This window comes from Python bivittatus, unplaced genomic scaffold, assembly GCF_059951505.1.
Source record: "Python bivittatus isolate LINGU-HERP-01145 unplaced genomic scaffold, Pbiv_v1 ctg000840_np1212, whole genome shotgun sequence".
Classification (NCBI taxonomy): domain Eukaryota; kingdom Metazoa; phylum Chordata; class Lepidosauria; order Squamata; family Pythonidae; genus Python; species Python bivittatus.
In genome coordinates, this window is record NW_028277113.1 from 1,037,889 (window position 1) to 1,053,451 (window position 15,563).

Genomic DNA, 15,563 nt, shown 5'->3' on the forward strand with positions numbered 1-15,563 from the left:
ACTTACTTGGAAGCAAGTGCCATCAAGCACATAGGGAACTTCTGGTGGAAAAATAAAGAATTGCACTGAATGGATGCAGGAGGCAGACTTTGCTTGCTCACTTTGGTGATCAAATTGGGACAGCTCGGAAAAGTCTGAGAGAGTGCAAAGCATGGCTTTGCTGGGAAATTTGATCACAGGCATACCAAGAGGCGTTCTCCTTTCCTTCAAGGAGGGCAGGGATAAAAGAATTAGACTTACTTTGAGTCAAGTTTTTATAAATTCTGCTGCTGCAAAGTTATGGAAGGAAAGATTCTGTATATATTCTATTGAAACTTAAAATGCCATGCTGCTAAAGAACAAAAGGTAATGAAGGGGTGTATGACTGTGGTGGAAGAAAAGATAATTTGCAAGAATGGAAAAAGTATAATAAATGGCATTGATGTATTCTAGTTGTCCCCCCCTTTTTTTTTCTTTTTCATCTCTGCCTACTATTGCTTACTCTTTTTCTGCACTCTGGATAATGCTGCTTAACACAAGAGGCAATAGCATGATGGATTTGGGGTATATGCACACTGTACCACTGTTAGCATGACCATGGGCCTCCCTTTCTTACCAACTACTTACCAGTACTAACTAGTTCACCACAATCTCCAAGTCACCAGCAGCTGGTCTTCTATTTTCTGCTTACAGAATAACCAGTCAAGATTTCTATACCTAATAAAGTTGCAAGGAATGCAGTACCACAGGGGTCTGAATATAAGGGGCCAATTTGTTACCGGGCCTCAAGTGTTTTGTAGTCATTTTCATTGTTATTCTAGTGAGAAAGAGGAAAAAAACAAAAACCAAACCCAAACAAGCACGATGAATGCATTTAGTACTGGATGATTTTTACATGAGATTATATAGCAAACTGTTTAAGAGGGAAATATTTTGCAAAACTAGGACATAACTCCATTGCAAATGAATGCAAACATTACAGCTGTCAAGCCAAGAATGAGTGAGCATTATACTCAGAGGTCAGGCAGTTCCATCTTGTTGATTCACATTCTCCTTATTTTCATCTTTTTGAGCAACATAATTTGAATGTAATAAATGTTAATTGTATGCCCGGTCATTTTGCAATGAGAAAGGTCACTTATGATGCAGTCACATATGGTATTGCTTGAGAAATGTCCCTCCAAGTGAGATGCCTCTTTCTAACTAATTATTTAAAGCTACAGTGGTACCTCGGGATACGAACGCCTCTACTAACGAACTTTTCGGGTTACGACCAGCTCCGGCCGCAAAAATTTACCTCGATGTGCGAACTCCGCCTCGGGGTATGGCCATTTTTCCGCCCCTGACACGTGGCCCGCGGCCATTTTTCCGCCCGACATGTGGTCCGCGGCCATTTTTCCGCCGCGCCGCACGGCACCCGGCTGTTTTTGCGCCGCATGGTGCCGCGCCCCGCCGTTTTCACGCCGTGCCCGGCCATTTTCCCACCGCGCTGCGCCCGTTTTCGCACCACACCCGGCCGTTTTCGCGCCACGCTGCGCCCGGCCGTTTTCCCGCTGTGCTACGCCGCGCCCAGCCGTTTTCCCACCATGCTGCGCCCGGCCATTTTCGCGCCCCTGATGCGTGGTCCACAGACGCCAGAACAGATTAACGGTAGTTACATTGAACCTTATGGGAAAATTTGCTTCGGGGTGCGACCAAATTTGGAGGGCAGAACGGATTAACCGGATTTACATTGAACCCTATGGGGAAATTTCCTTCGGGTTACGACCGACTCGGGATACGCCCAGAGTCACGGAACGGATTAAGTTCGTATCCCAAGGTACCACTGTATTCAGTTAGTTTAACTGGAAGATTTATAAAAACTCACCTGTTTTACATTAGATAGTAATTTATAGATCTGCCTTCCACTTTCAGTACAAGCCCAATATAAATGTAGCATTAAATCAATTATGAGAATTGTGCCTACATGACATGCTAAACCACGCAGTGGTAATTTGGCCAAGTGTAAAGGTCCACAACATTTTGGGGCTAGTAACCTCAACTGGAATTTTGGAAATACTGCATGCCACTGGCATCTTGACAAAATGATGTAGGGAGAGCATTGCCAACCATAAAACACTCATTTATCAGAAGATTAATGAAATTGTTCCCACAACCCCTTCTAGCCATCTGGGATGTTTTACCACCTCAGTTTACCTTTGGGAATAGCAAAGAACTGCTTGAGCATTGTGTTTAATAGTGCAAGGCAGGCAATCTCCAATTCAGACTTATTCTCAGTGAGTTGCTAATTAGATGGGGTTTTCATACATGGGTAATGGTGACTTACCAACCAGGATGCAAAATGGTTCACAAAACTAGTATGTGTGAAACAGTTTCAAGTGTCAAGCCAGAACTATGCATATTATCTGAAAGCCCCAGACAAGAGGTACAGCTTAACAAATCCAGCTATGTAGTACACATGATTGGGAATCAATACTGTGACCAATTACAATACATTTTTATGCATATGCTTTATTGATCTTAAGTCTGGTTGACAACATTCAACTGAAATGTTTGAAATAGCAGCTTAGATGCAACTACTGGTAAGGCATCAGCCATAATTTCACGGCAGCAATACTGCAGTACTTTCTATTGCACTCTTAGAACTGGACTTGTGAGCGGAAATGCTTCTGCCTTGTAATGTTATTTTGCATGCTAGTTTTCAGCATCCACTTTGCTTTCATCCTCTGAAGGTACTGCATGTCACGCTCGTGAGCCAGAGCTGCTCCTGCAGTAATGGAGAAAGAGCCAAAATCTGAATTTAACCAGAAAGTATAATTATTTTTAAGATGAACAAAGCTGCTTAACCCTGCTACAAACTCTACAAAAATATACTGTGCTCTTCCATAAAATCTGTCACCTTTGAAGTGCAACTATTTTTACACTCTAAACACTCACAAACATTTTGAAATTATCCTACACTGAATTTGCCTATTGTTCTGGCCCTGCAAACTGGTCAACAAAGAAATCAGTGACTCTCCATCTAGGCCAATATTCTGATTCCAATAGTACAGCCAGAAATTCCTATGAATTGAGCTATCAGTAGAATTCAGTGACATTTTTGGGTAGAATAACCATGAGGGGGAGAGGATTCCACTGACAGCTAGACAATTTGGAGAAAGCCCTCTCACGACAGGGTTTTGGTTTCATGATGCTGGATTTTCACTCTCCATATTCAAATACCCTAATACAATCAGGGAAGAAGGGGCATGGAAGAATTCCTACTACAACTGACAACGTAAGTTATATACCAGAAACATGAAATTAAAATGTAGCAGTCCTTGAAAAAGTGACATTATCTAGTTTGGAGAGTGAGAAAAGAGTTCTGCTGTCATCAGTGTCTAGATTTAGCTGCTGGTTCAAGAAGATGCTTCTCAAGCTCTTTATTATTTACATATTTTACCTGCAAATAGTGTTAAAAGCAGTAAAAAAAAGCAAGCTAGTAAGCCGCTGATGTAACATACTGCTTTTATCTGCTCACCTGAGTTGCTTGTCCAACCGAGGGCTTTATACTGCTGCAACACTTTGCCCACTGTCTGTCTATTTCTAGAAACAGCTACTGCTCGTGAGGAACCAAATCGCTGCTTGTAATATCTCATCAAGGAACGGTGACCAATCCTGGCACCTTTGTAAGAAAACATATTCATAAATTAAAGCAATAAAAGATATGAAATACCCTTTGTGTTAATGACAGGAACACTGTGTCTCTAGGCTGAGGAACATTCTCTTTCCCAAAAGCATGTAACTGCAGAAGTGGCTGGAAATTCACCGTGGAATGCTCTAAGGCCCTACTACCTCGACACAAAAGGGAACTTAGATAAAGAACTGTTAAATTCTGTTTGGATTCCAATGCTCAGGTTATTTCTTACCCTACATTATTTATGTATATAATTTTGCCTATATCACGTGCCATGTCATGCACTTCTAGGTATAAAATGCAATACGATAATCAACAATTAAAATATTTTAGAACATATAAACTAGTAATTATGAATAATGGGGCTGTATCCAGTATAATGAGATTAACCCAGCCAGGGTAAATAAAATACATTTCGAGACATAAAGTTCCAACTAGGTATTATTTATCCCAGAGGTTATTAGCAACAAGCCCCTGAGATTCTTTTTTTAAAAAAAACAATTCCCTACAATAAAATTTTAGTCCAATAAGTATTACACTATAATATGCTAGAAATCCCTTTTGTTTAGAGAAATGTTAGAACATAGCCATTTATTTTATTTCATGTGTAACTCTCCTTTATCAAAGGACTTGAGATCAACTGTACCAAAGAATGTTAATCACATAGCATCCTATTCCCAAAACACATTTTAGTGAATCAAGAAAAAAGAATGGTTAGAATTCCAACATTCCATATTTCATGTTACTTCATCCACATCACTTGTTTAAGTTCTGAAGAACTGATTTTTAAAAAAATGTTATTGAATTCACATTCTGTTATTTTAAGTATAGAACACTTTCCTCTCCATTAACTCAATAGCCTATGGCTTCTAAGTAGTTCCAACTTGTTTAAAGGGGCAGACCTGCTTCATTTCCTAGCAGAACTGTGTCCAGCACACTGACGCATTCTTGCTGAATTTGTGAGGTAGAGTGGGAGAAGATTCTTTATTCCTCAGACAGCATACTGATAGCCAAAGAAAAAATTCAGCACAAGAGGACTCTTAGGAGTCTGTGTGGAAATTGGTAAGCCAAATTCTGCAAACCAATTCTATCGCTTTCAATATGCTCACTGGAAAGGTTTACATAACACACCATCATTTCTAGTTAATGTATCCAGATGCAAGTCCCATCTGGTATCCTCCCCTGACCCCATGATTAAAAAAAAAAGCTGCCCGTATGTTATTCAAAAGGGTTGCATGATTTGAAAAACGAATCAGAAAAAGGAACTTCAAACAAACTGACTCCTTTTTTGCTTAGCAAGGGCAAAGTGCCACAGGCAGATAAAAATCTCATTTAAACAATCAATGGAGGCTGCTTTTGAGCAGTCTGGGTGGGGACAGGAGCTAACTGGCACAATGGCACACTCCTAAATCATGGTGAGGAAATCATATAAATGCAGTTAATGTTTTTTTCATAACTTAGTCTCTTGGGAACATTTGGTACTTGCAAATTTATTTGTTTGTTTCTATGCTTATTTGCTTTATATGGCTGCCCAACTCATAAAGCAACCCTGAGTAGCTTATAATTGTACAGAAGCATGAAAACAAAAAAATTAGAAACAAAACATAGCGAACATCTGGAAATTAAGAACAGAATAATAATGAACTAAAAGGAAACAGAAGAGGCTAAACACTGTACAGCCCTTGCAAAAACCTTTAATGTTGGATGGGGTCATCTAGTGTTTTGGCTCAGTGCCTGGGCAAAGAACCAGGTTTGCAGGGCTTATGGAAGGCCAGCAGGGTCTGAGCCATCCAAACTTCAGAGGGAATAATTATCCATAGGGCAGGTGTTGTGCACACCCATGGTTCCCGCCAGGTGATGTTGTTTCAAAGAAGGGACCCGAAGCCTGCCCATCCTGCTGGATCTTTTGGGACAGAGACAATTGAAGACGGGCAGCTCCACACGTAACCCAGCCCTGTGCCCTGAAGGGCTCTGTAGGTGATAACCAGCACACTGAATTAAACCCAGAAATCCATAGGGAGCCAGTGAAGCTCACAGAGCACTGGGGTTTCATTGATGTACCAAGGTGTGCCTATATTTGTTTGTGCCACTGCATACTGAACCAGTTAGAGCTTCTGGGTGGTTTCAAGGGCAGTCCCATGTAAAGTGCATTGCAAAAATTCAAATCAGATTCCTACATCCAAAAGGGAAGTAATCTGATTATCTAATTGTTGCAATGAAAAGTATATTTACTCTATTTAGTATAATTATAGCCCACTTTTCTTCCAATATTTAATTCAAGGCAGTGCACATAGACTTCCCTAGGTAATCTACTAAAGCACTGACCGGACCCAGATATGCTTAGGGTTCAGTTGTTGCGTCATGTACCTTCAGACTATGTGCTGGAACACATTCAGCATGTTGAAGTACATCCACTGTAATCAACAAGGTCTTTTTTTAATTGACTGTGATAATTACAGATTGCAATTCCTGGCGCTTAGGGAACTGTCATTCACATGGCTAATATCTTTTTAGAGGCGACACTCCTCCTTCAGGTTAAAGACAATGCAAAAGTCTTTATCAACACCTAATTTTGTGAGCTAATTAGTGTGAAAAGAAAATGAGAGAAAAGAGAAATGAGTCCAGAATAATGTTGCCCTTACAAAATAGTTGCTAGCCAGTCCCCTCCTCCAAGAGAACCTGCTCTCTGAAATGCATCTCAGCTTACTCTGGGCTCCTAACTAACCAAAGGAGCCTCTCTCAGGGAATCAATCTGCTACCAGTAACCAATTCATAGACCAGTGTTTCTTAATCTTAGCAACTTTAAGATGTGCAGACTTGAACTTCCAGAATTCCCCAGCCAGCAACCTTGTCTTAGACCAAGGGCAATCCACGTAGCAGTTTCTTGTGTTCTGGCACATGTGGAATAGGTACAAAATCATAAGTATTTCATAGAAAGGCAGATAACCAAACAACAAATCTAGAAACCAGCTATGTATTCCCCCCCACCCTGCCCCACGCTAGCTATGGCATCCCTCTAAATTGCAGTGATAGAAAGCTAGCCTAGTAGGACAATCATGGTTTACTTCCATAGTATCACATACCTGAAGGTAAAATCAGCTCCATAGTTTCATCATCGTAGTCCAATTTCTTCTCTGATGGCAGTTGTTCGGGCATCTCCACATCTTCCCCTTCTTGGTAGTCAGGATAACTGCTCCTATAAAAGGGCAAGGGCCAACATTTTGCCTTAAAAAATGAGAGGAGACTGTCTCTGAAAAAATGGCTGTTATAACTCAGTCTGAAAATGAAAGCCTTGTGCTGCTCACAAATATAACCATGGGAGCTTTGAGACCAAGGAGAAAAGTAGCTTGCTCAAGATGAAGAAAAACAGATCTGCCCTAATCCTGCCTCCTGGGGTGTCATGCATTCAATTAAGAGAGTAGCAATTTTTGGTTCCTCTTCTCTTTGAGCTGCTTCCACCCTGTCGGTTGAGCTTTGAGAACTAACAATCTCTGGCTACACTCCAGTCATGATATCTGCACTATAGCTGATGGATGTAAGAATCTTGATCATTAAAATTAGTGCCTCCCTGTCCCTTTTCCTTGTATCATGTATTTTATCACAGTGAGACTAAGATCAGGGAATATTTTCATTTGTTACTGATCTGTAAGCCGCTCCTGTAGCCTTTTTAACTAATGAGCAGGGAATTCAGTAATTGCTTTAAATAAACAGAAATAGATTGTCGGTGATTTTTTTTTTTTCAGACTGCTACTATCAGAATAGATGATTCAGGTGCAAAGTAATACTCCTAGACCAGTGTTTCTCAACCTTGGCAACTTTAAGATAGGTGGACTTCAACTCCCAGAATTCCCCAGCCAGCATGGCTGGCTGGGGAATTCTGAGAGTTGAAGTCCACCTATCTTAAAGTTGCCAAGGTTGAGAAACACTGTCCTAGACAAAATGATTCCTGAAACAGGGATAGCTAGTAACTCATAAAGGTAATAAAAGTGCACTAGATGCAAGAAAAGGCACTCTGGAGGCTTTTTTTCTTTTTCCCCCCTTTACCTTGTATATCACAGGGGCAGGATTGCATGAGGATAATGTGTAGCCTAGCTCTCACTCTAACAAATTGGTATTTTACACGTAGGGAATCAATGTGGGACCTTCCAACTTACTCTAGAATGGTACAGTCGCAGGAGGATTGGATAATGTGCTATTCTAGTCTTGTTTTAATCATGCTACATCCATATCATGGGGCAAAAGAATGAGGATCTAACAGATACAGCTTTAAGAAACGCTTCTTTTAAGCAGGGACAAGAGACACGATGCCCTTTAATAAACTATTTTCCTTCCTACTGAATAAGCTATCAGTAGGTTTGTAAAGTGTATTGTTATAAAGCATATTTATAATTCACATAAAGGAAGAAGAAATGGACACCCCATCTGACTTCTCAAAATGCAGGCACACAGGATGGAGATGTGCCCCTGAGTTTCAAAAGGCCAATGCAAATGCTTGCACTGCTGTATTCGCTGCATCTGCAATGCCCATATCTGCACTACTATAGGGAACACAAGCTCAACAGGCAAGCACAATCATAGATACTAATGGAAGCTCAGTTCTCCAAGAGCCAAGAAGGCAGGGTTGTAAGCAAAATAGGGGCATTCTACCCCGCAATGTTTTGCTGTGGGTCCCATTTATAAAAAGATTACATTCCATGTGATTCCCAAGTAACTGATAGAGGATAATAGCACTAACTTAGGAAGTAGTCTTATAATTTTGGTTACCTATAAGAGGATTGATCACGTACATGAGCCAAGCCCAGGACTGCACCATCAACATGAGATCTTTACTTAAGCCAAACATTCAAAGTTTCTCACCAGCAATGCAACTCCTACCTGAAATCATAGAAGTCTGCAAATTCCAAAGCAGCATCTCCCTCCGTGAAGAGCTTGCAATGGCTTTTGTCATTCATATGTGCCTGCACGGCTTTAGTTGTGTAAAAGGACTTCCCCTTCTCATTGCACCAAAGGCAGACTTTCCCAACCCCAATCTTCTCTCCTGTGTATTGAGAAGGGGGATAAAAATTGCCCTCTGATCTTACATGAATTCAAAATATTAATTGTATCCTAGCATTTATGACCAAACTTCCTTCTGTCCCCACTGCTGTCAAGAATCTTCATTCAGCTTTTACACTGACCCTGCACCCTCACCTTCTTTTACATATTATGGAAACACCAAACATCTTGACAAAACACCAGATTTGCAATCAGCAATGTTTTGCCCCATGCTTAGATGTTAACTATTAGAAAACTATTTATCATTAAAGAAGTTGTCTATGACAGCAAAGGCAATTATAAACAGGTAAAATAAGGATGACGGCTGGAACTCTGAGGACTGTTTGTAAGAACCATTTGTTCAGCTCCACCGTAACTTGACAGTTGCTGAATGATTGGTTGTAACCTGAGGACTACCTGCATCTACAATTTGCACAAAGCCTATAGATATGCTGCCCAATGTTTGCATGCTCAATTTTATTCTGATGTAAGATCAAGTTCATTAATTGGCATTAAATTCTAGGGAGAAAAACTAACAGTCTGGATCTATATTGAATAGTCTTTATCTCTAGAGGTCAACTTCTGCCCACAGGATGACACTTTATGCTGTTTGACATATACTCTTAAAGCATCATCCACACCAATCCTAACTAAGTTGACATTAAAAATCCCATCTACATCGACAAAAATGTGATTTGTTAAAAAATGTCATACTCGTTAATCAGTCATATATAATGAGAAACACTGAGACAAATACCATATACGATTTTCTTAAAAATCAGTAACAGTGTTTATCTGCTTAAGAGGGAGAAAGCTCTGACAGACTTACCTAAGTACTTGATCAATCCTCTGAAATCTACAAGATATTCTATGTCTGGAATAAAAAAACTATGGACTTTTGTCATGTGGGCTACATTCTTCATGAGAGAACTTGAATGATGAGAACAGAACAAGCACTCTGTTAGAGGAATTGCATCAGCTTCAACCCCATCATGCCCAGGTACACTGTCTTCTGCTTCATCTGGGATTCTCTCTTCCTCTTCTTCTTCAGACTCCATGTCTTCACCTGAGTCTACATCCTCCCAGCCTTCTACAAGAAATCAAAGCAAAAGCTTAAGCTGGTTTAATTGCGTTAAGAAGATGCATGTCATCAGTATGCTACGAGATCTTATAATTAAGGAAAGGATAGTGTTCAGGTAAGTGTTTCAAAACTGGATTTTTCAATCACTTGAAAAAATTGGACACAGATTCCAATGTTTGACTTTACTACTCAACAAGCCCAGTTCCTCACCACCTCTTCTCTGTGAAGTGTTGTTTTCTTAAGACAATACATAAACCCGAACGCTTTTCAAAAATACATTCTAATAAGATAGTGCTTTGAAAATAATTCAGACAAAATGCTTTGGAGCACCTGGTGATACACATAGAGCACCTGTCAACAACTCTTTAAAGCAGCCAAAATTTTACCCAGCAACATGCAGCTACTCTCTGCAGGGAAATGATACAGTTCCTTTAAAGACTGGCAGACAGGTGCCACATCTGTGAGCTCCAAAACATCTTTTTGAAATAAAAAATCAAATTCATTAGCCCTATATTCCAACTCAGGCCAGAACAGCAGTGGTTATAGTTTGGTGAATATTCTGCAAGATGGATCAAAGGTAACTAGTAAAATTCAGTATATGTTAATCAGCTCATAACATGACCCAAGATATTCTCCCTCATGGCTAGCTCTTAGAATCAAGGCTTTCATGGCAATGGAGCAATCCTTGTAGCAGACTACATGAAGTAATTTTGGCCCACTGAAAAAAGATTTCAGCCAAAACTACATGTATTGATTCAACAATAAAACAATTAATTGATTAAACAATAAATCTCTCTCTGAAGCAGCAAAGCACTGCTTCAGAATTATATACAATTTAGAGGACATGACACAAAATGTTTCTTCTGGGGAGGAGCAAAAAAAAAAATCCTCTTAAAGATCGTGTTTTCAGTTTTTATGGTACTCTATGTATTCTAATTTTGCTTCCTTTAAAAAAAATTACATGCCTGTTTACATGACACCATCTTTTAATTAATATGTTTTTTGTTCAGCCCAATCTTATGACTGTTTATCCATGAACAAGCCTATTGTTCAGTGGGGATTATTCCATAGCAAGTGCATTTAGGAACAAATCCATATTCCAACAAATAACCCAAATATCTGATTAAATACTGCAGCCCAGTGTAGCTGGAAGATGCAAACAGGCTTTTAGGGTTCCAAACTGGACATTGCACAGGACTTCCTCCCAGCTACAATATCCACATTTCCCTGCTTCTAGTTTAGACTGCTCTTGCTGTTACCTTCCTCCATATCTTCCTCCTTCCCTTCATCATCAGACTGCTGTTGTGCCAACTTCTTGGCCTGTTGTGCAAACCAATGTAATCGGGGTGGTTTTTCCATGTGCTCTTTTTTCTGAAGCGAACTGGTACTTTCTTCCCTGAAAGAAAAGCCAATGGCATCTGCAGACAAGGGAACCTTCTTTGGAGATGAGGATGGCTGAGCTTTGATGGCTTGCTGGATAGCAGTGTTCACAGTATCTTTGTCAACATTCTCTTGAGCAAGGCCTTTCTCCAAATTCTTCTCATTCAACAGTTCCACTTTCTTGCTGATAGCTTGGACAGCTTTCTTCTCAAGCTCCAAATGCTTCCTGGACTTCAGATGGTTTGCATATGCGTTGAAATTGGAAAACCTCTTGCTGCAAGCCACACAGTAAGTTGCAGTGGCCTTGTTCTGCTCCTCCAGCCCTGCTCTCTGAGCTAGAACCCTCTCTTGAAAGTTCTCAGCAGTGACAGGGGGCATCTCAGCGACTTTTCTCTTTAGGTTATACCTGTGCCAGTCAGACTTATAGTGGGCCCGCTGAACTTCTGCATCCTTGATAGTTACTCGGCAAGTGATGCAGGTGTATGATGCTGGAGCTGGAAAGAAAGGAAACAAGTAAATACACTAACAGAAGTTGAACTGAAAGAAATTTGGCTTAACTAGTTACTTTAGATACAAGTCTATTTCAGACATTCCCATCGTTGCTCCATCCTGGCATATTGAACTACAACTCCCAATGTTTAGCCAGCACACTTGACAATAGGAGTTATAGCATTCCTGGAAGTCAAAGTTGCCTTATTTTAAGAAGTCAGGGGATAGATATTTTATAGAAGTCAGGGGGTATTCTCCAAAATATATTTTTCAATGGTGCAGGTCTCTGCAGTTGTGTTAATTCAAATTTAAGAATATGATAGAATTCATTCAATTATTCTTGAGCCTCACTGATTTGGGGAAAAGGTCAGATATACATAATATAACACACTCACCCATCAAACTAAAAACCATCAACAGAAACACCCTGTTCTACTCTCTACTTTGGACTACAAAGAAAGAAATCAAGATTTCTGTCAACCCCTTGGCAAGACTGCAGTTTTACTTGCGGGATGGCAAATTGTATTTGGCCTCATAGTTAAAGGGTTAAATTTCTCCCACTGGCATTCAGCACTTGGCAGCAGAAGATTATCAGGTACCAAGATTATTATTCCCACTAGTAAGCACAGAGATGTATCTTAGGACATAATTGTTCACACTAGTCCTTCCCCTCCCCTCCAAACAAGCCCCACATGGAGATGCAACTCTGCTTTCATCAAAGTCAAACACCGCGGCCACTCGGACCCAGACAAGCGCCCCGTTTGGGTTGCCGCCCCTTGAAGAAGTCTAGCACAAGCACAGGCCGCTCTTGTCTTGTCATATTGTGGCAGGAGTACTGAGGCGACCACAGTGGGAGACCTCCATATCCCGGGCTGGGGCTGATCTCCCACGCACACCGCCATCAAGGCACAGTCCTCTGTGGCCTGTCCACCTCGGGCGCGCCCTGTAACCGCCTGGGCGTGCTGAGGGGGGATCGTGATCGGGGCAAGCAAAGATGGCTCAGAGGAGGAGGAGGAAAGGTCTGTTGGACGCTTCAGCAGAATTCGTTGCGCGAAACCGGGCGCGCGCCTCAGCCTACCTGGCGCTCCAAGGGAAGGCGGCGCGCCGCTCATAGCCTGGCTGAATGCCGACCAGCAGCGCCGAACGGCTCACGGGAGCTCAAGCCAAGGCGGGAGAACGCCGGGGAAACAGGGCTCAGCTGGAGGACAAGGCCGCTCGGTCTCGCTCGACGTCCTCTGCGCGCAAGGCAGTTCCGAACACGCGGCACCACGCTGCTCCGGGGATCCGCGCAGAGGTTAAATGGCAAAAGCTCCACCGCGAAGCTGCTCTTGTCGCTTCCGGGTAAGAGGAGCAGGTGGGCATCCTGAAGCTGCTTCCGCATTTGCCCCCTCTGCAGGCCTGGAGGACCAACTGCCTCGCTACGGTCGCCCGCCTTTGCGTTCAGGACGAGAGAAGGAAAGAATACGGGAAAGAGCACCATTAGAAGCCGTCTGCGCGAGTTCGGCGTCTTTTCCTCGGACGCCCCCACGGTGGGGACTGCAACCAGCGGGGCTGCCCTTATCCGTGGCTTGTGGGAATTGGGAAGGAAAAAAACAACACCACAAATATATCCGAGGTCCAGGCACTTGGAAGGGCCCGCTCCTAATTACATTTGAGAGAGGGAGAGATCAGAGATTTGTCTTTTTTCCCTGTTTTTAAGTCCAAGGGGAGTGCCGAACATTGCACTGCACACCGGTGACTGAAGACAATTATAATGATGAGACGAATCTGGTCGAACAGGCTTTCCTGTTTTGGCAGTTGCTGAATGGCCACGCAATTGGAGCGTACAGGGTTGGGCAAATTACTGCTTTTAAATGTCTTTTTTTTTTTTTTATTAGCTGGTTTTGTACTAGGTCAGTAGTTTTAAACCTTGGGTATTTTTTAGTTGCACCAATCACTTTATCAAAGAACCTTGGGCTTACTACGTGAGTCCAGAAAAATATGCCTTTAAGGTTTTTCAAAAGGTGCTATGTGCCCGCTCGTGTGTGCTCAGAATCACATTTTCCCCTTTGAATCTAAAGTGTTGCACAGCCCTAAATCAAGTTTGGTGAGAAGACTGCGACTGCATTTCACTGACCAGCATTTTGGTCAAAGGAAAATCTGATTCTCCTTGTACAGCACTAATACGATGAAATGTGGAGTGTTAATCTAAGTCAAAAGAAGATCTTGCTATACAATCCTCATCTAGCAAATATCCAAATCAGGCACTGCATCTCACAGTCAGCTGCACTTCCGTATATAGGCTAGCTGGCCTTTTTAAGTATAGAAGAAGATTCCTGCTCATATTGTCAGTAACCAGCCAAATGGGTGGCATTTTTGTGTGTTGATATCTCAGTGTGTGTTGTGCTTTGCTGCCCCTTGCTCCCCCTCCTCCTTCAGAAGCTAAAGTCCATATTGTCTAGCATTTTGTGTCAAACTTCGGCCAATTGGATGAATTTGGGAAACTGACAGACCTCAACTGGAGAGGGATTGTCCCCTTCCGCTGTCGCCTCCCAGCAATTAGTACTGAAGGCTGTGGCCTATGATTCAGGTATTAATCAATAGTAGTAGCCATTGATACCACGATCCTCCATGACCCCATTCAGTCACCTTTTAGAACCGTCAGATTGACTGCCATCACTACAACCGCGGACAGCAAATTCCAGTTGTGCGCTCTGTAAAAAAGCATTTCCTTTCATTAGACTGAAAGAGCAGGTATGCGGCTTTAGTGGATGTCCTCAAATTCTAATCTTGTGAGAGATCAAGAAAATTTTTCTCTCCACATTACTTATGATTTTATAGGCTTCTACCATGTCTCATCTTACCCTCCTTCATTCCAAGCTGAAAAACCTCAATTGTTGCAGTCTTCTCTCATATGGAACCTGCTGCAGGCCCCTAACAATTTTAGTAGTTCTTTTTCATATCTTTCCTAGATGTATCCTATCCTTCTTCAGGTGTGTACATAATACTTAAAGTGTGCTCTCACCAGAGATTTATATAAAGGCATTATTGTTTTTGGAGTTCTATTCTCCTAATGATTCTAAATACGGCATCATCCTTCTCTGCAGCTGCATGCTGGGTTAACATCTGAATCAAGCTGTGCACTGTGACTCTTTAGAGCTAATTAATAAGGATTTTTTTTTTTTTGGTGTCAACATCATTGGCTTTCTGGAAGACCCTGAAGACATGGCTTTGCCATCATGCTTGGGGATCTGGGGAAGATAGGTAGCTTGCAAAATGGTTGCGTGGTTTGTAATGTATGGACTGCATTCCCCCATGGATTATGTTTGATGGTTTTAATTGAATTTAATGATTTTGTTTGGTCATTTATTTGTATTTGTTTGTGTTTCAACTATGTGAGCCACCCAGAGTCATGTAGGTGAGATGGGCAGCTAAATACATACATACATACATACTTTGTACTTATTTATATTGAACTGAATTCGTCAGTTTGAAACATATTCATCCATTTTGGAGAGATCGCTTTTGAGTTCCTCACAATCCCTGCTTATTTTTTATACCCTGGACAGTTTTGTAGCATCAGCAAACATAGCCACCTCACTGCTTAGCCCTAAATCTAAATGATTTAAATTCAAGTCCTAAATAAGTAACTGAAACAAATATATCTATTAATTCTTAAGAATACAAGAGGCCAACTTGATGCCTGGAGGTGCATGTGGACCTCAAAAGCCTTGAGAGTAGCACTTCCTAAAATTCCAACTTCTAATGTTTAAAATGACAGAAGGGGGAAATTATTAAATAAATGACTGGGAATATTCATATAAGATTGAAAAAACCCCACACAATTTAACTCTAAATGAAATCCATTTTTTTTCCTGGTGCCACTTGCTAAGGTTGGCAAATATATATTTTTTCTTATGAAAGACTTATGAGCAGAGAAAAGAG

At 41.4% G+C, this 15,563-nt stretch overlaps 1 protein-coding gene across 1 annotated transcript; it reads right to left on the bottom strand.

Moving 5' to 3' along the window:
- Nucleotides 1–2,470: 2,470 nt before the first annotated feature.
- ZNF622 (zinc finger protein 622) lies at nucleotides 2,471–12,985 on the bottom strand. The gene is made up of 7 exons (XM_007426873.4): nucleotides 12,718–12,985; nucleotides 11,030–11,644; nucleotides 9,519–9,779; nucleotides 8,531–8,693; nucleotides 6,739–6,851; nucleotides 3,500–3,643; nucleotides 2,471–2,746 (listed from the first exon to the last, which is right to left on the bottom strand). Exons 1-7 carry the CDS (start codon nucleotides 12,749–12,751, stop codon nucleotides 2,619–2,621), a joined length of 1,458 nt encoding a protein of 485 aa, XP_007426935.1. The 5' UTR covers nucleotides 12,752–12,985; the 3' UTR covers nucleotides 2,471–2,618.
- Between the last annotated feature and the right edge of the window lie 2,578 nt (nucleotides 12,986–15,563).